The sequence below is a fragment of the Xiphophorus couchianus genome, chromosome 18 (genome assembly GCF_001444195.1).
Source record: "Xiphophorus couchianus chromosome 18, X_couchianus-1.0, whole genome shotgun sequence".
Lineage (NCBI taxonomy): Eukaryota > Metazoa > Chordata > Actinopteri > Cyprinodontiformes > Poeciliidae > Xiphophorus > Xiphophorus couchianus.
In genome coordinates this window covers 15,305,877-15,331,367 of record NC_040245.1, presented here as the reverse complement: position 1 = coordinate 15,331,367, position 25,491 = coordinate 15,305,877, and the positions used below count along the sequence as shown (strand labels likewise).

Below are 25,491 nucleotides of genomic sequence, written 5' to 3'. Positions count from 1 at the left end.
AGATAAAATGTGATGTATTTTGGCAGAGAATTGATAAGCCAAAAAAGTGCAGATTGTTAATAATAAGATTTTTTATTTTACCAATTAATTTTTTTGCATTTAAAAAAAGAAAACACATGCAAACTTTTGAGAGCCACTGTTTTACAGCCCAGTGTTTCTCAAACCACCTCAGGGAATATTAAGCCTTTCCCTACCACCGATCTGACAATATAAAAACAAAAGAAACAGGAACTGAAATTTTGTTATTCTGTATTTTTCATGAATACAGTTTTTATCCTTTAAACAGCATGTGTGATTGAAGAGTGCAGTTTAATTGTGCTTTTCAACATTAAACTTCTCAAGTTCCATTTTGGAGAAATAAGCAAAGATTGTGAAATAGGACTGCCTTGTGGAAAAGTCAGCAATATATTACCAACCCTTGAAATCTAAAGTGGCTGCTATATTTCAAACAAAGCCATCAATTCTGTCGTAAACTTTATAGCCACGTTTTTAGCATTTTCTATCAGATTAATACTTTCGCACACAAAGTAGTTTACAACCTTTATTTTTTTCCAGATATATTACTTTAATTTTTGAATTTATGAATTGCAAATAAATATTAATACATTTTATAACTAATAGCCATTTTTTTGTCCTAAGTAAATTTGAAATGTATATATATTTTTTAAAATTAAAATACTCCCAAGCAAGGAAAACCAAACAGACTCGAGCGGATCATATGACCAAATATATTAGCAAAACCACTAATCGATTCCTAATTTAAACATAAGGCAAAACCCAAAGTGTGAAGGCGGCTTTTGCAATTCAGGAAAGATGAAGTAGGGATTCATTTCGCTCCACGTCTGTACTCTTTGGTTGAGTGGATGTGGACCAATCGGTGACGAGGGGGCGGAGTCTGCGGCAAATTAACAAGCTGTGAGCTGCGGATGAGAGCAGCAGAGACCTCACTTATCCATCCGTCCTGCTTTACCTTACGCCCTTTGACGGTAAGAGCCGCTTCATGCTTCACATTCAGGTGGTTCTGATTCAGATTGCCGCCGGCAACTTATTTAAGAGACAAGTCAGTATCACAGCTTTGGAGCTTTTGCTACATGAAAAAAATATATATATCATGTGAGTTTATCCCAGGGTTGACTTTTTGTGAAGGTGTCGGCATTTGATGGCATTGAATGAAGGGATTCGAATGGCGTAATCAACATGTGTGGGCTGCTTGATAAAGCTGGGACGCACTAAGGCAAACGCTGATTAACACTGACCATGTGTCCACCACCCAGGACTGTTTTTTTTTTTTGTCGCGATGCACTGCTTCGCCTCCTGCTGTTTTAACCACTCAAATCATCTCAGTGGATGCCGTGGGGTTCTTGTCCTTGAAATGCAGCCAAAGGAGGATTGAGCAAATATGTGTAATTTAGCGAGACGCATTGCTCATCAGCCTGATCATGGATCTTATCCCCACCCAAACATATACACACTAGTTCATACTCTTGTTTTTTCCCCCCTTTCATGCAGGTATTTCATGTCCCTAAAAGGCTTGATGGGCTATGAACTGATCCCACAGATGTTACTTCTTAATGAGGTGGACATTTAGTAGGTGTTGATGAAAAGACATTTCAAGTAATAATTTGGAAAAGTAAGACGTTTAATAAAATGTATTCAATTTCTGCATATTCTGAGTTAAATTCAGATGATTTTGCATCTTCTGTTAATAACATAGTACTTATGTCTGTCCTGCCTTATGGTCTCAATCCACGTCTAATCTCTTTATCTCTGTCATCTCAGATAATGTCCTAATTCAGGTCTAGTTCATATTGTATACAAAAAGAGTATTTGTTTAAATCCTTATCCCATCGAATTAAAACCATATTCGTCTGAATCTCTACTTAATCCCTGCTGTTCCTCCCTGCTTTGTGTGTGTGGGTGTGTGTGTGCATGTGTGTTTGTGCTGCCTATTCCCACAGAGCATTAATGCCTTAATTGCATTTCAATAATTAAATGTCTTTCGAATCATCCAAGCGAAACCAAACAGGCAGGGAAGGGAAAAGCAACATACCTCACATCCAGGAGCTGCGATCGTCCTTCAGAATTATGCGTGTGTGTTTGCAGGGTTTATTGATGTGTTTCTGTTAGTTTTTCTGCTCAGAAACCTGTAATAAGCAGTGCAGTTGTTTAGCCCACACTGTATATTATGCCTTTCCTCGAGATAGAACCAATCCTCCTGTGCTTTTCTCCTCTTCTTAAATACAGCAGAGCACAACAAAATGTTTATTTATTTATTTTTTCATTGAACTGATTTTGCATTTATTACAAAATAGGGTTATGATACAGTACCAAACAAGAAAATCATAGATTGGCTTGTTGCTATTATTTAAAACATGGCTTTCAAACACATTTATATGTTGGATAACAATTTAAACCAACAACGGAATGAAGAAAATGATAACTATGTCTTGGTCAGTGGGCAGTTTTGCTTTGCTCTTTCCAATTGCATGGATTGAACAGTGGAGATGTTGAAAGCTGGGGATAATGTGTTAGAATCTAACCTTGCTTTAAACAACTCCACAACTTCACCTCTTATCTATTTGTGTTGGCCCTTGGTCTTAATTATGCTGTTTGCTCACTAATGTTTTAGCAACTGGGTAATGGTTCACATAGTTATAAAATCAGAATATAGAAATGATTTAATCAAGTGTGAAATTACATCTGAAGACGTATATTAGTAAGTAACAGGGCGGGTCACCTGAATGTTGTTATTGATTACCTTTTCAATTAAAATACATCTTGTGGAAGGCAAACAGTCTGGGAAGGAGAATACTTAAAATATCCCAGTGTAATATTTAATTTTGATTGACTCAGGTTGGCATACTGTCACACAGAGATCAATTTTATAATGTTTGTTCATCTTAATCAATATTTTTGTTGCAGATATGCTTTGTAATGTAGGAAAATTCTTACATTTTTATTTTGCCATATTGCAGATGGATGGATGGATGGATGGATGGATGGATGGATGGATGGGACTTACTTGTTCACACACTGAAATGCTTCTTAAAATCAATATAGTGACTAATAGAGTTTTAGCTGGCAGCTGAATCCAGAGTGGAGGTGATGAAACGAACAGAAACAGATTTCTGTGTGGAAAACAGATGGGATGTTGAAGGTAAATTGGTCATGGAATAATGGACAGATCATTCTTTTCTGCAAAGATGTACACTTACTGCTCCAAAAATGCCTGAACAGCGCTGGTTATTAAACGGATTAAATCTATTTGACCCTCTTTGCATCTTCTTACATCAGAACCACTGGTTACAATATATTGAGGCTTTTTGATACACCACCTTTCAGTAATGCATAATTGGGAAGTTTAAAGAATGTCACATAAGTGTCATATAAAAAAATTGGAAAGTGTGGTGTGTATCTATATTTGAACTTTATGAGCCAACATAGAGCGATATCACCTTTTGCTGCAGTTAAAGCTGGAAATCGTTGGGGATATTTTTCTTCTAGCTTTGCACATCTTGAGAATCCTTCTTTGGAAAGAAGTTTAAGCTCTGTCAGACTGGGAGAGCATAAGTGAACATTTTTCAGTTTATTAATTAGTTTAGATCTGGACAATTTCAACCTCTGAAAGGTAACTTTCCGTTCCTTATTTACGCTCTCCTACCAGTCATGTCTTGGAAGGATTGTTAGCAGTCGTGTAAAATGCTCAGATTATTGGTTGAACTATGGTCTTTGAATTGTTCAAGACAAGGGATGTTTTATAATCTGACTCTGCTTTAAACATCTCCACAGCTGTGTTCCTTGACCTGTTCCTTGCTCTTCATTCTTTTGCTTGTTCTCGACAAGCAAAAGTTGAGTTTTATGTTGAGATTAAATTACACAAGAAAGGACATTTTTCGTAATTGTGGGACTTCTGAAATCTATTGATTTAACTTTTAGTTATTCAGGAGTATCAGAGTAAAGCAGTTTGAATCTGTATACCACACTTGTTACATTTGTATACAAATAAAAAACATATATATATATATATATATATATATATATATATATATATATATATATATATGCTTTTTCTTCCACTTAATAATTATGTTCTACTTCATGTTGTTCTGTCATAAAATTGGGATAAAATTTGAGCAAAATGTGATAAAATGTATTAGTTCCGTTGCTATAACGTAAAGTCAATACATGCTAAATGTATACTGCTAAAATAGTTTATGTCTAAATTTCTCCTTCTCCATTGAGTAGAAATATAAACAAAGGGATTTTCTCCCCCTTCCTTAAAATGCCTTACAGCCTAAGGAAGATAAAACTGTTACAGTTTATTTGTAAACTGTAAACTGTAACGATCTTTGCGATCTCTTCTCTCCACACCTGGCATCTCATTTAGGTGCTTGCTTATATGATCTATATTTCCTCTTAATAAATCTCATTTTTTCTCAGCACTCAGTGACAATTCCCCTTCCTGCACCCTGGAAGCAAAAAGTCGTCTCTTTGCTTGACAAAGCCTCTGGTCTTTTTACTTTTCACACTGACCCCAAATACAAGCTGATATAATTACAGCTCAGATTTTCTCGCTCTGCTCCCAGAGCAGCTGAGCTGTTAGTGTATGCGTTTGTGTGTGTACATTGCTGATGCAACATGCGGGAAGACAGAAAAAGGGCGCTGTTACGTTTACCTTGGTGTAGAGTGTTGGTGCATGACAAAGAAATTGGGTCGTTAGATATTATCGTTGCTAAATAAAAACAGGTATCAGTGAGGAAGCTGCTCATTTTCAGCCCCTTGGCGGACTCCCCGTCTCCACCTACTCCCTTGTCTACTTATTATTTAGGTCTTTTCTTTTGCAAAATATCCAAAGAGGTTAAACTGGTTTATTTGTTCTTTGTGTATGCTCAGTTTACTCCTCATTCAACTTTCTTCTTTTAGATGTAGCTGTGATTAATTTCGCCCTACATGGAGAACACAGTGAATAGTTTACAAACTGATTCCTCAGGAAATGTCCATATGCCCATCCATCCATTTTTTATGCATACTTTTTATATCCCTGCATGATCAAGATTTGGTCAGCATGTAGGAATTTAACTGTAAACATTTAAAGGAGCTGATTTTGACAAGACTTTTCCTATTTCACGTAACAGAACTCAATAAAATAAAATCTAAATAAGGATACATAATCTAAAGACATGTAAAAATAGAGCTCTGCAGTGGGATTATTTTGAGTTTATATCGGTCAATAAATTTGCATTTATTTAGATTCACCATCAACTAAACAATTAGGAATCTATATTAATCTAAATTTTGTTATTATTTCTATGAGCAGAAAGGCAATATGGAAGACTTTTGCCTAGCTTCTTAAGTCAAGTAGAGTCCTTTCACCAAGAAAACAATTTTCCAACTACAGTTGGTTTCAGATATTTATTAGAGTTCCCTTTGTTGACCTGTTTCAGCTGATATTGTCATACCGGCTTACAGTACAGAGAGCATCTCATCATATTTACCGTCTTCTCTTCATTTTTGGCCCACAGTTAAAATAAAAGTCGAAGGTCAAAGTGTTGACTACTGAACTTGAAAGGTAAAAATTAAATTTCTTCCATAAAACACGTTATGCTGTCATATCAAAAGGTTTGAGCCTGACAGACAGTTTGATTGATGGATCCTCCTTATTGGGGTCTTCATCCACCACTGGAGTGTCGTGCTTTGTCTTGTTCTGACCGCAAAATAGTTAAAAGTTTTAATCTGTTCGGGTTTCATGTCAGCAAAGCTGCTCAGGAGGATGGTTCAGGTTCTGCTCTAGAATTAACTTATACAATTTTATGAAATAATAACTTTATTTGACTAAAATCTAAGAAATGCTGCGAGAAATTAGCATGGTGTTGAAGCTCCATTTCAAGACATAAATTGTACATCAACTTTCCCAGTTGCAACGAGTTGAGAGAGTTTTAATACATTTTCACTGCATAAAGAGCTGAAATCAGAGAGTTTCACTGCAGGAGTGATTTAACATTAATGATGTCGGTTTAATGTAAGTTTAATCACTTTTAGTGTGCGCATGCATGTGTCTTCCTGCATTTGCCTCAGTTCAAGTTAAAATTGAAAGCTGCCCCAGTGGCACCTCTAAGGAAAACTCATGAATGATAATCAGCATCCATTATCTCCGTTCTGCGAAGCCCTTCATAAGTTATACATGTTCAAAGTGAAGTCATGCCAAGATTACCCTGCCATTTTCTACAGACACACTGCGGGAATCCAAGGTTTTTCTGTGCCAGACATAATCATGGACATCACTCTCTGCAGCTTATTCCCAGAGGAATAGGCCTTGATGAAAAAGGATGTTAGCATTTTCACAGAATTATTCTAGGCCTCAGCACTTTGAAAGCGTTAAACCTCATAAATAAAAAATAAAAAATAGTCTGCTGCATCTACTCATTTTCAGAGAGATGAAAGGAGAAGGCACAGGCAGGTTTGTCTTTTTTTTTTCCTGAAACTGCAGTGCAGTCATGACTGTTAATCTTGTGTGTGTGTATTACAGAGGGGGGACATTAAGTGACTGGAACTGATGTGCAGAGATCTTTCAAAGAGAGATGTTATTGGTGGAAGAAATTGCTTAGTGGAGTATGAAAAGAGAAAGGGGTTTATCTACCTACCTTGAAGGAGTGAGATATATTCAAAGGGTGAAAGAAAAATGTCTCTCCATCAGCTTGGCAAAATGCAAAATGCCCATCACTTGCAGTTGCCTTGGTAATCTCGATTTGAAATTCTGCGTAAGCACCTGAGATGGCGTGCGTGTGCTTGTGGATCTGAATCACGAAGAGAGGATGTTTAGTAAATTCCCCTGGTCTTCCAGGCATGCTGTCGAAAGGTGTCAAGTTTAAATGGCAGTAAGGATTACGTACGTGAACACATCATGTTTTGATTGCAAAAATGTCAACCACCGATCTATTCTGTCTGAGAATTAGGATTACACAGAGAGATTAAAGGCAGCTTTTAAAGGCCAGAGAGTTTAATTGCATGGAATTAACTTGTCAGGATTAAACTTCTGTAACTCAAACCACAGGAGATCTCCTGACATATTCTGTCCTTTTAGTCGTGGGGGAGCATTTATGGCTTGTTATTAGCGCTTCCCTTTTAAGGTATTGTGGGAAAACCACTTGAGTAGACCAAAACTAAAGTTGTGCTCAGGCTCATCAATGACCAAGCTGGCAAAGCGTGGGACCAGCTGACAGATGGAGCGCCACAACTCCAAAGGTCGGAACGGTGTCACCATTTCAAGTAAAAGTCAGCCAGCCATGGTGCTGTTATCCTCTCATGCTTTCACACTGCCACACATGGTGACTGCTCTCCCTGCTTGTGCTTTGTTGCTCAGACTTTTCGTACAGAAAAATAGGAGTGCCAGTCTTTAAAAAGTTCAGCTCCCACAACTCAGAAGGTCAGAAACATTACCTGCATTTACATGTGTGCCAGCTGCCCCTTCCCTCTGGGGCGGCTTCTTTTTCTGGGCAACATGGGATGAACAAGATTAGGTGAGAATGGTTTCCTGTATAAATAAGAGCTGCAGTGTGTGACGTCGGTGGCAGCTGCATAAGGTTTTTCTCATGTAAATAAATTAGGCTATGAAATCATTTAAAGATTGTTCTTAAATGCTTAATTGGACATTTATACTACAGTTGACTCAACTATTAGAGGGGGAGATATAAAAATGAATCTGCATTAATATGGTGCACACAAAACCAATAAGCTACGACTTTATTGAAGCACCTTATGATTTAATTTCACTATTCAGTCTTCTCAGCATCCTTCATTTTTGTCAGACAAGATTTGCCTAAATCTGTCAGATTGTGACCTTTTCTGGAGACCTCTTAAATTTTCTCTAGGATTAAGTTCTCTTTTAACTTCAATTATGATGTTCGAAAATGTTCTCTTGTTCTAGAGAAGTCAATCTCATGGTGATTTGGACTTATAATAATGATAATAAAAGAAATCATGATATTTAAATCTTTTTATAATATGCACCTTGCCCAAAACCCCTCAATCAGACCTAGAAGTGGTCTGGTTGTGTTTAGATGGTAGCCTCGCTGTTTCATTTTGTAAAAGAGAATCATTCTTTGGCTGATTTTAGCAACTGTAAAACCAGCTGGACATTTCCTCATAAAACCAGTTTGCTGTGATCCTTTAGGCCATTCAAGTAAAGCACTGAAAATTTCATATGCATATGTTCACTGAAAAGGGTTCTACTGCAGCAGACTGTAAAATGTAAAATGGATTGTCACGCTTTTGACTTCTCTGTTCATATGCAGCAACAAATTCCATGAGTAGACTTTGTTTCTCTCTTTAACTTGGTCTATTCACAGTCAACACTTTTCTTTACTGAAACTATCCTGACTAAAAAACCTAGTTGTTGTTTCAGACTACTGTTGGCCACAGATAGCATGCTCTCTCCCGAGTATTAACACTAGTAGTACTGCAGGCAGTGCTGGAGTCGAAATAATAATCAGCCTGAACAGTGGCATGAAACCCGATGGGTTTTTGGAGAACAGTCGAAGTCTATGAGAAAGATTAATCCATATCAGGCTTTAGTTAATCCTACAGTGCTTGTTAATGAATTTCAAGGTTTTTCTTGCCAGAAGGACAGAACTATGCTAGAACTGGATACTGCTTTACTGTCAGATGGACTGGCTCAGAGGAAAGAACAGGACACAGCGGGATGGGGCGCCCATTTTTCTGGCCAATATCCATTGTTTCTGTTGTCGACAGCACTGTCACCTGCCATCTCACACATATAGCATTAGCCAGCAGATTCCAGCCATTCTTGGGACCGCTAAATGCATCTCTGATGCCAGCAGAAAAAACGACAACAAAACAATCTGTTACCTCTTTATCACTGTCTGAATTCACCAGCTTCCTGCACATTTCGGTCTTATACCCCTAACTCTCTGTTTCTCCATTTGGCCAGCAAAAAACAATGTTGCTTGGCAACAACAGTACTAGAAAAAAAGCACAGAGTCTATCTGTAATCTCTTTTCAGTGTAGGGAGGTAAAAAGTCAAAGAAGGTAGAAAAGTGGAGAGAAAAGAGGCTGAGGTGGACAGATAAAACTAGAATGACAGGGAGAGTGAGCTGAAAAAATGCTGACGACATTTATGATTTTTAAAAACAATAAACCGGTGCTTAAGTTTGAACTTGTATATTTTTCTCTAATCCACATATGCTCACATATTAGCATACACCTCCTTTATTACTCTGTTTAGGTCCCTTAGCCATCAACAAAGTAGCAGTGCAGCTCCGACAGCATATCTTGCTTTTAAAAACCTGGGTTTTTTTGGGAGAACCCAGAAGGTTTGGGAGGTTTCTTTTTTCTCCTCTTTTCTATATTCTTGTCTCTATACCTTCACCTCTTTATCTTCCTTCTAGTCCTCTTCTCTCTACTCATCAGTCTGTCCCCTTCACAAATCATTTCCTCTCATCTTGTTCATCTGCTTGCCTTCCTGTCACATTTTTTGGGTGCACAGCCCCTCCATATCACTTCTTTTCCTGTAACTTATCTATCTATCCATCTCCACAGCTTTCATCCTCCTCTTTATTCCCCTGTTCTTATATTATTGTTCATCTTATTTTGCTTTCCTTTCATTTATTCCTCCTTTTACCAGCTCTCCTGTGGTCTGTGCTGAGATGTCAGTTCTGGAGGTTTCGACTCCGCTCTTCCTCTTCCTGCTCTCCATCCTGTTGCCGGGCTACGGTTGCTGGGCGGCGGACGTTCCAGAGGACACCACATCGGAGTTTTCGGTCAGACTGTACCACCAGCTGCAGGCTGCAGGGGGTCAGGAAAACATCATTTTTTCTCCACTGAGTGTGTCTGTTGCCCTCGGTATGGTGGAGCTGGGAGCCCGGGGGGCTTCACTGGAGGAGATACGAGAGGCTGTGGGATTCAGTCACTTACTGCCTGGTGAGATAAACGTCCCAAGCATCACACTCAACTGGCTGAGAGAATAATGCACCATTGTCTTGTGTGGTTGTCAGATCAGGTGCTGTGGTTTACAGTACCAGAAGACTCAAATTGTCCACTTGATAAATAGCTCATTTTTAACATTTGGAAGATAATTTTTTTTTTTTTTTTTCATGTAGAAATGTATAGAAAATCAGTTTGCTACACATTTAAAACTTTATTTTAAAAATCACAATTTCAAATTGCTTAAAAATATAAAATGGATAGTTTAGGTTTTTCTTTTACCAGATGAGTCCTTTTGAAAAACATATCAGTAAATATCTTACCTGCTGCTGAAAGGCTCTTAGCGTCGTCACATGATGAGTTTTACCTAGTCAGTCTGCTAACTTAAACAAACAGTTTTATTAGCTTTGGATTGAATGCTTTGCATTACCAAGCCAGATTACAAAATGATATTGCTTCACGCAACTGCTGAAGCAATGAACTGATGGTAGTGTTTTTTAATCTCATGCAATGCTGTTCAGATGCACCGAAGAAGGTTCACTCACCTCAGCATGACCGGGGAGATGGACCTATTTTCTGATTAATATAGCTGTTGAATAATTGACCACTTGGTGGCCACGTTCATTAAATTTTCACGTTGAGATGATCAGGTGGTCATTTTGAATGACCAGCAAGATTAGAACATCATGGCAAAGCATCACACTGTAAATGTAAACATTTTTTACCCTGATACAAATTACAAAGTATGCTGTAAAATTCATGCAGCAAAAGCACATAATACTCCACAAACGAAACCAAACCTGATGCTTCAAATACAGCAACAGACAAGAAAGACTCTACCTGAGTACAATAATAATTTGTGCTCTGAAAGACTAAACTTTTTATATAGTTTTTGTAAATTACATTTTTGAGTACTGTACAGGATATACACACAGGGACGGGATGAATGTGTGTGTGTCTGCTGTTATCCATGCAGGTGTGGAGTTCTCCTTGCTCCAGAACTTGACAGAGGCGCTCTCCGATGATGACGCCCACTACGTGATCCGGTTTGCAAACAGCCTCTTCCTGCAGGAAGGTATCAGCTTTAACCCAGACTTTCTACAGCTGATGAAGAAATACTTTCAGGCTGAAGTGGAAACTGTGGATTTCAGCGAATCTCCGGTGGTCGCCGAACAGATCAACAACTGGGTGGAGAATCATACAGAGAGTAAGTGAGACAAATAGTCAAAAGGGGGGAATACAGCAGATGAGGTGCATTTATAATATTTACATTTTTTACTTTAACTAGAAGATACCAAGCTGTGTAAAGCCTAAGTGCACTAATTCTTCATAATTCTTTGTCATGACTTCAAAGCTTCAATGCAGCATTAATCTTCTTTAGGAAAATTATCCAGATTTAGAACATAATTCAGTAGAAATTTTATCCCCTGCAGGTAAGATTCGTTCACTGCTGTCAGCCGATGATTTCAGTAGCATCACCCGTCTCACTCTGGTGAACGCCGTCTATTTCCGAGGATCCTGGAAAAATCAGTTCAGACCAGAGAACACCAGAACCTTTTCCTTCAGCAGAGATGATGGCTCGGAGGTCCAGACCCTGATGATGTACCAGCAGGGAGACTTTTACTACGGTAGGCATGAGTCTGCATGCCCATGAGTGCAGAACTGGACCAGTGTATCTTTATTTAGAAATTCTACTTTACTGCACTTACTTCTCAGTGTGATTTAAAATGTTAATCTAAGGTCTAAAATATCGATATTTAGTGTTAGCAGAGTGAAAGGCATTTTTTCGGCTCAGGGAATTTGCCCACATTTGTAACAGTTGTTCTCCTAAAATGTGAAATATTTCAATATTTCCTCTCAGTCTTTTATTCTCTTTTGTTCCTTCTGTACTACCAAAAACAGTTGCATCAAGTTGTTAAGATACCACTAAAATTGGTGCATTTGAGTTATTTTGGTGACATCTGCATGTGTGGGCAGAGTGTTCACACACACATACAGATACATGCGTACACACTCATGAACAAGAGGGATCCCTAATGTGTTTTCCTCTGATGAGTCCAGAAGGTGTGAATGTGTCAACTGTGTGTGTGAGAGAGCCGTAAACAGGTCCTTGTGGAGAAGACCACATTTTTTCTGTCTCACTTTGCAGAACAATCATAGTGGCTAACCACATTAACCAGTTCTTCCCTAATCACCTGCGTGGTTCCTGTTTCTTGGAACCACCTCAGCGGCGATCTAGCTGGGTATTGCGTAGAAGACATTTGTTTGGCAGCAAACTGCATTGGTTGATTGGCCTTGAAATTCGCAACAAGACTGTAGTAATTGTCAAGATGGTGAGCTGCGAATAAATATTTCATGATTAAATCTTGAGATCCTAACCTTTTTTTAATTGTTAACTAATTGTACTAATGTTGTTAATACTTCACAATTCAAACCAAAACTTGTGTATCAGTAGTATCATGTATCCTGGGTTCATCAGTTTCTGGTGGCTTTCAAGTTTTTTGCTCCAGCTGCAGTCCACCCTGTGTTCTTCACAATCCTTTTAACCTTAACCCAAAGGTGTCCCTGTTGCCTATATAACTTTTACTGACACACTTTTTTTGTTCTACTTGCAATTTACTGTATTTTTTGTCACTTACAGGCTACAGCATGTAACTCTGCCTGACAGGGGCCACACCAATACTTTCTCTATGATGACATATCAGAGTACATTACCAGAAACATTAACATTTTTAGTATTTAAAAACAAAATGTTATATACTCTCCAGATTAAATGGCAATAACAAGTTTAGTACGTTTTGTTGGAAATGTCTTTGTAAAGTTTTTCTTTGTTTCTAAGATGCACTAAGCATCCGTAACTTTTTCATGCTTTCTAAAATGTATTCATTCAAATTATTTTGTGTCAGTCATTTATTTTCAAGTGACTAGATTTTGATTAAAACACTTCAGAAATGACTTTACAAAATATCAGTCAGTCTATATGTGTCAGCATGATTCAATTTGTGGATGTTTCTCCACAACTAAAGTCCAAGCCCAACGCCTGAGCATTTACTTGTGTCGTGACATGCCAGTGGCCTCGTTTTGGTCTCTTCTTGATCAGGTGAATTCAGTGATGGCTCCCAGGAGGCTGGCGGTGTGTACCAAGTCCTGGAGATGCCCTATGAGGGAGAGGACATGTCCATGATGATCATACTGCCCCGGCAGGAGGTTCCTCTGGCTTCCCTGGAGCCCATCATTAAAGCACCACTGCTGGAGGAATGGGCAAATAATGTTAAACGACAGAAGGTGGAGGTGTACCTGCCTAGGTGAGATACAACATATACATGCACATCAAGGCAAGACAGAAAGTTATCATTCTGCTCTTGATGCATTAGTTTAATAAACACCGCATTTATGGATTAAGGCTACCCTGTGCGTAACGCTTAGGTTTTATGATCTACGGTACTTCCTCCTCTGTCAGTCAAAAGCAATTCTTTGTTCATTTTATCTGCAGATAAAATCAACTAATATATTTTTTTTCATAGTAAATAGAACACAATAGAAACAAACATTTTACTGAACTCTTTCAAGTGTTAACATACAGTGGTGTACATGTTTTTCTCATTACAGTCACAAATCATAATGTATTGTGTTGTATTTTTATTCAGCTCAATTAAATGTATGTGACAGATTAGCATAATGTGGAAAGAAAAACAGTTTTCTTTTTTCTTAAAGGTGTGGCATGCATTGCGCCCAGTTCACTCTCAAATCTCTAAATAACATTCATTGCAACAACTATTAGTCAAAGTCATTTAATTGTGTAATTTTTGACAGCCTTAGATGTTTGTTGGAGAACATTAGAGAACAAAAAGAACTATCAATGCTCCATGTTACCGATTCAGTTCCCATGAACTGAATTTTCTCTCTCTGCCCAAATCTTGTCTTACAACTGCAAATGAATGCCACTAGTTTTACAAATACACTTTTGAAAAGGTGGTAAATCAAACTGAATCTATGAATTAACAAGGACAGCAATTATATTTTCTCAGAGTGAGGTTATATTTGTATATTTGTTTGATGATCTGGAACAAAAACAACAAAACAAAAACAGAAGGAATCTGTAGGGCAAATGGTTTTTCAAAGCACTGTGTTTTTCTCCTACTTCATAGTTTTTTATAGGTCTATTAAATAAAGCCATTGTAACTACATTGTGTTTTTATTGCTGCGGTTTAATGCTATTTTATTATCAGTTTTCCGGCGGCCCTTCTATGAGTTATCGTCTTGTTCCTCTTTTACGTTGACTAACTGACATCCCCCATCAGGTTTAAGGTGGAGCAGAAGATTGATCTGAGAACCACGCTGCAGGAGCTGGGAATTACCAAAATCTTCACCGATGATGCTGATCTCTCTGCCATGTCAGGTGAGGCATGACACACAATTCAGACAAGGCTAGTGAATTTTCGTAATAATCACAAGGACAGAAACGTGACAAAAGCTGGTAAATGAACGGCAGCCTACATATTGGCAGTAAGAGGTAGTGTTCTACACTTTTTTTAAGGTAACCACAGTAATTGTCAGTGAGTGGGCAGTTCGGAGCTGTCACATCAAGCAGTAAAAATAGATCCTCAAAGAGCAGCTCAGATACACACAGCCAGAGAAATATGGGATGTATATGGAGATATTTTACATCTGCACCAGAAAGATACACAAAGTTAACAGATATATAACCCAATATACAGTAAATGATGGAGTAAAACCTTTAATTTATTATGCTTTGATAACATTAATTATGCTGTTGAAGTCAGCCAACTTCTTTAAGGTGGAACAAAGGGGATTACATTGTAAAGGCTAGAATAGCAACTTGTGCACGTCCCTATTCAAACAGCTTCAGCTTCACATGTACTCAGAGGACAGGTCAGGCAGATAAGAAGAAGGCCACTTAACTCACTTTCAGTCTCTGTGGAAATAATTAGGCTGTATCCTCTGACTTAATGTCTTAAGCAAGGTGCCCCTTGATGCGGCCTATCTGTCTGCTTGTCAGTGCTGGTTTAATAAACACTCAAGGCTATTGTGTGTTTATGCTTTAGCTAAACATGCAACTTATAGTCTATATTAAAACTTAATTGCCTTCCTGTGTGTGTGTTAAAAAGACAGTTGTGACATCTGTGTCTTGTGCAGATGGTAAGGACCTGTACATTGGAAAGGCAGTGCAAAAGGCTTACCTGGAGGTGACGGAGGAAGGTTCAGAAGGAGCTGTTGGATCTGGTAGGGAGTTTTTTTTGGGGGGCTTTTTACTTTAGTGTGAATAACTTCCATACACTGAAATTAACTGAAACTACACTGATTACTGTGGATAAGTAGAACAGGTACTGAACTGATCCCTCATTGTTCTCTGTCAGGAATGATTGCCTTGACCAGGACTCTGGTGCTGAACCAGCAGGTCATGGCGGATCATCCATTCTTCTTTGTCATCAGAAACAGAAGAACAGGTGTGTGCGTGGGTGTGTGTGTGTGTGTGTGTCAACGTGCAGTACACCAGGAGCCTTGTGCAGAGGACATTCCAAAAGAGTTGAACTTTTTTATATTTTTGACAAGTCACAACAACAAACTCCAGAGTTTTTTTACTGGATTTGTATGTATTGAGAAAACACAATGCAGTGCATATCTGTGAAGGGGAAGGAAAAGAATACATGATGCTCAAAATAGTAAAAGTGTGGGTTTGGACTGATTCTCAGGTCCCTTTACTCAAATATCCGTAAATAAAATCCAGCACAACCAACTGCCTTCAGATGTAACATAATAAGTGAACAAACATCACCTGTTTGTCATAAAATCTCAACATAAATACAGCTTTACAGACTATAGAGTTGTGGAGAAGTTGAAAGCTGGGACCATGTCCCTTCCATGGTCTGCAGTTGACCATGGAAGGGACAAACAGGTGGAACAAAATCTGTTCAGATAAGATCAAAATGTAACTTTTTAGCTTATGTGCAGAATAATATCTATATCAGAAAACTAAAACTGCACATCACATTGAACACACTGTCCTCAGAGTGTAACATAATGCTGGCAGCATCATGCTGTGGGGTTGCTTTTCTTTAGCAGGTGTGTTGCTAGGAATTTGATGGAGCTAAATAAAAGGAAAGTCTAGCAGAAATGAGCGCTGTCGGTTTGGGCTGCCCAAGTCCAATCCTCGAGAGCATCCATCCTGCCACTTTTAGAGGCATCTCAACTCCAAAACACCTAAGTCACACAGCTGAGATCCCTCGACAGGATCCGTTCGTCTCTACGGAGACCTGCTGACAAACACTTCATCTGATTCAGGTGTGATGGAGAAGGCATGCATCTAGAAGTTGCAGAATGGTACTTCTCGAGGACTGTACTTGGACACCTCTGCTGTAGATTAAAGCAAAATTTGCTGTATTTAACACATGTGTTAGATTGTCTCAGTTGGAGTCTAGACCTAAATCCAATAGATGGTCTGCACCAAGTTGATGCTCACAGAAGCTTTCCATCCTATCTGACTTCTGAAAAAGAAGGATGTGACAGTTTTCACATCTATCGTGATTTTCCTCCCAATTTACATGTATGCACTCTTTTGTGTTGGTTTACTTTAAAAAAAAACCAAACACACATATTAGTATGCATATACTGTTGCAAGGCACTATGTCCAAAAAATGTTAAGACCAGACAGTCTATGAATTTGGTAAGCATGATTCTACCTGTACACCAGGTTTCTGCTGTTTACATAAATGAAACTTCCCTTTATCTGTCTTTTTCTTTAAGGCTCCATTCTGTTCATGGGCAGAGTCATGACTCCCGAAGTCGTCGAGCCCTTCGACCACGACTTTGACTCCATTTAGATGAGACGCGAGGCTGCTCTGTCAATCAAATCCTGACGTCATAAATGCTACCTATTCTCTATCACCATCCTCAGCTGTGTTTTATACTCTTTACAAAGAATATATATTATCCTAGTACAATATGATATATGATGAAACTTCAACATACAGCATACTGTATAATGTGACAGTGTTTTTATACTGGAAGCTTTAAGTTCTTGGATACAGACACACAGAGAGGTAGATGTAAATATTCACTAGTAAAGTGCTGTTTGTATGAGCGACAGGGACACACTGTACCTAATCCATGCACATCCCCTTTAAGTTCAGCTCAGGAGCTTCTGCTTCTTACTCACCTGCTACAAAACATATGACACTCAAAATGTACTCAACTTAAGAGCAACACTTCAGTTATATTTCTGTATGATTAGCGTTATGTTTTATATGCATAAATTTGCTTACTATTTATTGCAGAAAAACTGCAAACGTTGCGTTCCTACAAAATATCTTAGTATTGAGACATTTTCTGTCTGCTGTAGGCACATGGCTTAGCTCCTGAGGAAATATTATGCCTTATCATATGTGAATGGTTAATTGAGCCTGAGTTGGGCATCTTACAGGTAAGCCGAGGGGATTGTGTAACTAGGCCAGGTTGCTATGGCGATGGACCAGAGGATGAAGGTAGATCTGCAGCACTCTTGTGGATGTACCTTTAGCAGGAAACAGTGACACCAGCTGTATTTGATTCTTTTATTTGACCAAACATGAATGTGTTTCCATTAAAATCTCTCTCTATATATGGACATATAATCGTTTGCGTGTGATTACTGTGCTTTTGTATCATTACTGAGCTTTTGTATCACTAAAGGATGCTTTAGGTTTTAAGCAACATGACTTGTATAACTGTGACGAGAACATACTGTATAAGCTTCTGCTGGGTTACTTAAACACAAATTGGAATTAGGAGAAGAAAACATAAATTTGTTACTTCACAAAAATACTTCAGCATTTGTAAATTCAGACACTGGCGCAGCTTATTTTCTCATGAAATGTGCACCACAGTGTCCTGCATGGGTAAAGTTAATTTTGCATCATGTAGCTCATTAAAACAGCTCAACACACAACCGATAAACAGATTATGCCTGTGATTAAATCAAACATGTACAATACTATAACCATGAGGTTTTAAATACAGTAAATTGATAAAATCCTAGGGCTGCAAGGTGTGTGGATATAAATATTTTGAGGGTGCAATGTGTGTTTTATCAACTAGCTATCTTGTTGAGGATCTATGGCTCGTGTGTAGGAGGTTATTTATCTTGTTCCAGCTGGTATGATGTTTGTGCCTTATGTCTTCTTCATGTGCATATTTTTCCTCTTATCCAAGAAAATACAGAATGTAGACATGGAAAATTACCAAGTTGATCACTTTATCTCGATTTAGCTTTTTGTAACTTGAATGTTTAATATCAGCAAACAAGTTTAAATAATCGACAAAGAAAACCTAAGATTAGTTACGAGAGACATTTAAAAATTTCACCAGAGCTCAAAAACAAATGCTTGTGAACTTCTGTATATTCAGAATCATCAAACAGCTTACCATATTCCAAAATCTTTCACTTAATTTGTCATTAAAAGGAGGAAGTTTTTTTTAGCTATCTGCAATTTCTCTGCAATAATCTTTTTTACTTCTGCAGTATTCATTCACTGCTCTCGTATGTGGCACACAACCACAGGCTGCCCACATCCTAAAATGTGTTTCAGTGGCATCAGATTCTATTGCAATAGCTGTGCATGCATCACTTGATCCTACTGTCCTACCTGGCTGTGATCCCATCAGTTTGGATTTATCTTGCCGTTGTAGGGATTGGTTTGTCATCTTTGATGGTTGCAGATCCTTTGCAATAAAAGTTGCAATAAATTTTATTATTAGCTCCTACTTTCTGAGGTTGGGGGAAGCTTTGTCATTGTTATATCAATTGATCTCAATGGTGTGGCTTTTGATTAAGTTGTTTTCCCTTTGGTGCAGAGGGTACTGAGTGCATGTAACCTTATTTGTTCAATATGAACTGTCAAGGTGCTGCACTTATTCATAATTAATGCCTTCTGTGTTCCTAGAAATTAATTCATAAATTAATCAATGAATTTGATTCAGAATCTTCCATGTCTGCATCATGATGCTTCAAAAAACAGATTTGGTCCCAATCCCTACAACCATGATATGCAGCATGGCTGATAAATCCATGTTGTAGGCAAAAAAGTCAGATCAGAGCTACAACTATAGAAAATGATAAAAAAGCTGAAGTGACCAGCACTAATTTTTACCGCTTATGTGACCCAGTTACACTTAGACTACCCTTTGGTCGACACATGAGGGCCAGAAGTGTCCTTTTAATAGTCTCTCCCTGGCTATGGATGTTTCCAAAGAAAAATAAATTTAAAAAATAACAAATAAATTGAGGAAAAAATGTGTAACTATCGGCAAATGAAACAGTTTAATTTAAATGTATTTTATTTATCAGAAGAAAAACAACTTTCAATTTGTCGTCACAGTAAAAACTGAGAGAACGTCCTGCATGTAAAAGAGATGGGATGCAAGGTGTGTGGATATAAATATCCAATTACAATTACTGTAATTGTAATTGTCTGACAATTACAATACTTTAGCAGATTACGCTAACATTTCATCATTGAGGAAGTACGGACAGCCTATGAAACTGTCTTAGAAAATGCATTTCTGTTCAGTTTACGTTAGAGTTAGTTTCACCTGTTTAAAGAAAAAAAACAAAATGTTTCTCTGCCTGTATTTCTGTCCCCTAGTCGATTCTAGGAAAGAAAAAAAATTGGTGCCACTGTTAAACCAACAAACCAGCAAACAAATAAATAAATAAAATGTACACAGCTTATCATTACAGCCAAAAAAGAAAAACCCAGTTTTCATATGGGGTTGTAAAAACAGTGACCCTGAATGGTGTTGCCAGGCAACCAGCAGCTTGGCGGTTTCACACAGCTTGCCTGGCAGTATTGTCATTCACGCACAGCAGAGATCCGCTTCGGTGTCAGACTCTGGGCCAGAGTTGGTAAGCAAACAGGATGGGTAACTTTCTCTGAGTGAATATTAACAAAGCCAACGGCTCCATGGGCAACAGCTGCCGGGCAACAACGCTTCACCAAACAGCTCATAATGTGTTAACAAAGGACAGGAGAATCCATCACTTGGCGATTGGGACATGTCAGAAAGGTATGTACCATTCAAAACAAATTTATCTGTGTTCTTTTAAAACATTTTTTTTCGCTCTCTGGTTCATGTTAAGCAGAAAAGAGCATGTAGGATAAATTATAGAAACACCAGGGTCCACTTATCACCTGCAGACAGGCACTATTAGAAACTAACAGCACCTGCTCAGATGTCCACTGGTGCCATGGCAACGGGTCCTAATCTGCATTGTCAGGCCCAGTTCACTGTAACTCTAACCACTCTGCCAGTGGTCAGGGTGTCAGTCAGCACACACATGTACACCCCCAGAGGGCTTACATTACAATAATGCAGCATACATCTATTTACGCAGGTGAATGCATCACTATCCACACCATGTCAGGCTTTCCTCGTAACATTATCTATTTTTCCTCTCGTAGTTCTTCTGGTGTGAATACGCTCAGTGGAAGTTTTCCTAAATCCCACTCATCCCAGTACTCAGAGCTCGGAGTTACACGTACACCTCTCTCAGTGGACCACAGTCCTGATTCTGGACTGGTATCTACACCTGTGAGTGACACACACTAACATCTGCTCCTCAGAGCCCTCTCTTATCTTTAATCCTCTCTCTCTTCACTCATCTCTTTTTGTTCCGTCTCATTTTTTTATCTTCTCTTCTTCTGCTCTTATGCCTCTGGCCTCCCGCCTCCAGCTGTCAAATGAAATAATCTTTCATCCTCTACATTCTGATATAAACAGAGATCTCTACATCTATTAGATCTAAAGTATATAGACTTCGTAGACACACAGCCCTTTGCTAAAAGCTGAGCTTTGATGTACTGTACCTTTTTGGCAAAATTATACACATTCACCCCTTTGGTTTTCTCACATTTTCTCACATTACAACCACAAACTTACATGTATTTTGTAAAAATTGTGTGTGGTTCACCAGCATAAGGTAATGCCTGATTGTAAAGTGAAAGGACAAGAACCCAATGGTTTGCACACTCTTTATAAAATAAAAATCAGAACAAGGTAGAGAGTGTGGATGGTGTATTCAGGTGAACAACAGGTGGAATTTGTTTAATTGTCAGCTGACATCTGTCACCTGATCTAGCTTGCGCTGGACTGTGTTTAGATATATCACAGTAAAAAGGATATACATGTCACAGTTTTCAAAAGATTTGAGGGTAAACATTTTGAAAACCATGAAGTATTTTTCTTCCACATCACTGTTATGTGCTATTTCGAGTCAGTCTATGACATAAAATATCCAAGTAATGTCCTGAAGTGTGTTCTTTACAACATAATCATATTTTACTTTTCCACTAGCTTTATATGACAAGATCAGATGTCTTAGGGCTGTTTTACAAGTGTCCACTCTGTCGGCAGGTGTGTGGTGGTCAAGTGCACTGGGGTCACTCCTGCACTGTTTGTGTTAACAGATGTAAGTGTGAAGTTACAAGCAAAGCAGAGGTGAACAAGAATAAGTTTGTGGGGTAAGAAAGGGTCAAGCAAGTGGAGAATAAATCCTACAATCTATTTATAATTGCAACTTGGAAATTTTGACATCTAAGTTAGAAAAATACACCGGAGCCCTTCCTTACAAAGTCCAGCTTCTGACTTGGAGAATCTGAGAACTTTTCAAATACTGACTTTGAGATCTAACATGGCAGCTCCTCACATCGACAATAGTAAGCTGCGGCGGATGCAGCTTACTATTGTTTTTGTAAGAGTGTGTCTAAAATCAATGTTGCAGGTAACACCAGCAACTCTCAATTGACTAAATTAAAAATGATGTTTGCATGTGGAAAGTTCAGCTAAAGATGATATTTGTTAGTATTGCTACGAACAAGATGGCGTCGCCATACTGGAACTCCACCTTCTCTGACCATGTTAACTGGAATGCTGTTAAATCTGAAGTAAATGTTATTCCCAACTTCAAATTCTGACGTCTGAGGTAAATGCTGGATGCATAAAATTAAAAATATGTACAAATCTAAAATGTAATTTATACTGTAGATTGATATTCATTTGTGAGGCCGTCCAATAAGATATTTAAATATTAGTGTGTATTCAACAGAATAGACAGTTTGATGCTTTTTAGTGTTTAGTGTTTGAGTGAAAGTGAAAGTGGTAAATAGCTCTGATTTGAGTTTGTAGAGTGGGATGTGAAGTCTGTAACACTGTAGCTGCTGAAGAGATGCATGAGCTCTTCTCTTAATACGAAGGGAAAACAAAAAACTTCACATTGTAAAAGATACAGACAGGAGACAAAGTTTTATTTTCAGGTCAGTAAAACAGGCTGTTAGCGGTTACGGTCAGCCTGTGAGGCAATCTGAACCCTTGTCAGTCTGATAACATGTGTAGTAACATTTGTAATTGCCTTTACAATGGCACATTAATTCTAGGTTATTGTAAAGTTTGGTAGATTGGAGGCTGTGGGACATTAAACACAAACATGTTCTTTTTTCTGTGCTGAATTTTGATTAATCATTGACTTTCTGTTGAAATCAAGTTACACTGAATGGTGCCTAGGCCTTCATACTTTATATACTGATTATGCATCACAACTTGTTGCAAAATGCAGGATGGATTTGAAAAATGTTGTCCACAAGGATTACTACATTGGGACTGAGCTTTCACTTACATTTTCCTGTCCTCCTCTTCTCCTCGTCAGCTTCCGTCAAGCCGCTTCCAGTTTGTGCCGTGGCACCGCCTGGAGCAGTGTGAGGTCACCGGCGACCAGCTGACCTGCCCCCGGGTTAGAGAAGGCATGTGGTCTCCTTTGACGACTACCAGTTTTAAAAAAAACAAAACAAACAAAAACAGCCGTTGTCATTTTTTTACTCACCAATGGATTGTGGAGAAGAACATCCTTTTTTGTAACACATTTACGGCATCACAAGCAGATTTTAGCTAAGTGATATTCTAATATATATTGCAATGGTGGTCACAAGTAATCAGGGTTTTGTTTTTCTTCAAAACAAGGACCAACAGAGGAGGAGTTTCATTTCAGAGAAGGAAGAAATTTCTGTTTGGAAAGAGGGAGGAGGAAGAGGAGAGAGGAGGAAGGGAAGAGCTGGGAGGAGAGACTGCAAGAAAATTGGGAAAACTGTCTGGTAAGCCTCAGGAATTTATTTCAAGTTTACCACAGTTATTGACACCCCTAATTAAAATGTGTAAAACGCCAATAAATAAATTCATTATTTATAGAAGCGTAAGTATTTTATGTTTTTTTCCATGGTTAAGGATTTTTAAATAATGAAATAATGTCACTTGAAAACCAGTCTACCACAATAATCGTTATCTCTACTTTGTAAAACTTTCTTTTGGCAGCAGGATAGAGAAATCTTTATCCTTTTCCCTCAATATGTCTGTTTCATGTCCTCATTTATGCGCTCTTCTGTGCAAGTCTCTCGAAAAACTGTGATGACCTGAAATAGTTACATTTTGTTTCTGGTGGAAACTTTCTGTCATAATTTTGCTGTATTTTGGATCACTGTTGAAAGACAAAGTTGAAAAACCCGTTGATAAAAAAAAAAAAACTGTCTGATTTTTATTGAAACTCTGTAGGTTTTCCAAAGTATGAGGTCATTTTCAACAAATTCATCAAATGTTTCATGTCAACACCAACTGGAATATTTGTTTTGCTGAGAAACTCAAAAGCACAGTCTGCTCAGTCTGCTCCACAGCAACGCCTGTGATTTTGGTGACCTTGCTGTCTGCGCAGGCTGACAGCAAAAACAGAACTCTCTGTGGTAGCAGGCAGTTCAGATTACAAGAAAACACAAAGAAAAACAAAGAACGTGGTTTTAAAGAAATCTGCTGTTGTTTCTGTCCTGCTGAAGAAGTTAAGTACAGATGAAAAACTAAGAGCAATTCAGAGCCCTGACAGCTGCTGTTTCTATAGGAGCTAAATCTGTCCTACCAAAACCTGGGTGATCCCTACCAGAGGGAGAACTTTTTCCGCATCCTCCGACGGTTGATCCGCGTGGAGATACTACAGCTGATCGACAACTCACTCACCGACCTGAGTTCTCTACGTTTGCCAAGGTAACGTCTACACTTGTGAGAATGCATGCCAAATCCATTGTCTAAATATGAAACACCTAATTTGGTCTCCCAATAAATCAGGGTTTTTGACAATGTTATGGTTTTAAATTCCTATATGGAATGCACTCAGTTCTTTAAATTGAATAAAAACGTTTTCTCAAGAGGTAATACAGACCTGCCTCAGCCTGTGCATCCGCTCCTTCTCCTCCTTCTTCAGGCTGTAGGTTGCATCTGTGTGTGTTTGCTCAGCTGTGATACAAATGTTCCCCAGATGGTGTTCCTGGCAGCTGGTGAAACTCGATTGGCACTCCTTTAAGTGGTTTAAATGAAGGTGTAATTAAAGAAAACAGCTTGAGGAGGAACTTTTTCATGCTTCTAGATCAAAGCTGAAACTGTATTAGGCTCTGATGATGCTGCGTATTTACCAGGACTGCCTGTATTTTTCTTTTATCCTGCTGTTTATTAAAAATTATACCTGCTCATGTTTTCTGCTTTGGTTTTGTCAATCCCTGCCTGCTTGTCTTTAAGAAAGTTTAATCACCTGCACATCAGAAACTGAGTTCCCCTTTCATATTCTTCCACAAATTATCTCATTTTCCGGGTAATTTTAAGACTCCTTTATGAATTATGATGAAGCCTTAGTAATAACAAAAAGTGCTACTGGTTTCTGCCCAAGCAGGTGCAAAATGCTAAACCTGCATCGCAACCACCTGGTGTGTCTGCGTCAGCTGCCAAAGCTCCCAGCAGTGGAGCACCTCTGTTTGTCGGAGAACGCCATCAGCTCCCTGCGGGGACTGGGGGCTCTGGGGAGCAGCCCACTGCGCTCCCTTAACCTGACCCGCAACCCAGTGACCTTCAGTCGGGACTACCGTGCACAGTGGGTAGCCTGAGGTTATAATGAGGTGCGTTCCCTGGAGGTCATCTTCATGTGCTCTCTCTTCTTCTTCTCTCTTGCAGTGTTTTCTCCTGTTTGCCAAACCTGGAGGTCTTGGACGGCATTCCCAAGCTCCCAGGAGACTCGCTGCCCCTCCGGGTGAAGGGACCGGAATCCAGCAGGATGTGTATCATTTTATGACTCTCTTTGAGGGAGGATGAAAACAGACTTATTTCTGGTATTCACTTCGGCATCGCTTTTATCCTGCAAAACAACAACAACACCGAGGAGGCCCGTTTTTAGTTTGAAGGAAAACCAGCTGGGTAACATTTTCTACATTTACTGAGATTGTCAAAAGCTGCTTGTGAAAAGCTTGATAATAATATGCAAACTTGAACTGTGTTAATATTGAGTTTTGCTTATATTTTGTAAGTCAGATACTTTGTACATAATAAAAATATTTTGATAAATACAAAAAAAAGCTCTCCAAGAGAAAAGATTTAATCAATCTATCCAGTGTCTTCTATTTCAATTTGGGTCTTAGAGGTAAAGCCAAAAATTAAATAAAAAATCAGACATCCCTCTCTCTGTTACCTCCATCACTT

The 25,491-nt window shown here is 38.6% G+C and overlaps 2 protein-coding genes across 2 annotated transcripts; both read left to right on the top strand.

The window, feature by feature from the left end:
• The first annotated feature begins 894 nt into the window (after positions 1-894).
• serpini1 (serpin peptidase inhibitor, clade I (neuroserpin), member 1) lies at positions 895-17,570 on the top strand. The gene is made up of 9 exons (XM_027999196.1): positions 895-986; positions 9,641-9,936; positions 10,916-11,146; positions 11,373-11,567; positions 13,040-13,244; positions 14,241-14,338; positions 15,097-15,183; positions 15,318-15,407; positions 16,705-17,570. The coding sequence occupies exons 2-9, from the start codon at positions 9,663-9,665 to the stop codon at positions 16,779-16,781; spliced, it is 1,257 nt and encodes a 418-aa protein (XP_027854997.1). The 5' UTR covers positions 895-986; positions 9,641-9,662; the 3' UTR covers positions 16,782-17,570.
• A 2,096-nt stretch (positions 17,571-19,666) lies between these two features.
• On the top strand, positions 19,667-25,350 carry LOC114161423 (uncharacterized). The gene is made up of 7 exons (XM_028044684.1): positions 19,667-20,001; positions 20,397-20,526; positions 22,637-22,730; positions 22,948-23,078; positions 23,870-24,012; positions 24,692-24,889; positions 24,970-25,350. The coding sequence occupies exons 1-7, from the start codon at positions 19,991-19,993 to the stop codon at positions 25,085-25,087; spliced, it is 825 nt and encodes a 274-aa protein (XP_027900485.1). The 5' UTR covers positions 19,667-19,990; the 3' UTR covers positions 25,088-25,350.
• The last annotated feature ends 141 nt before the right edge of the window (positions 25,351-25,491 follow it).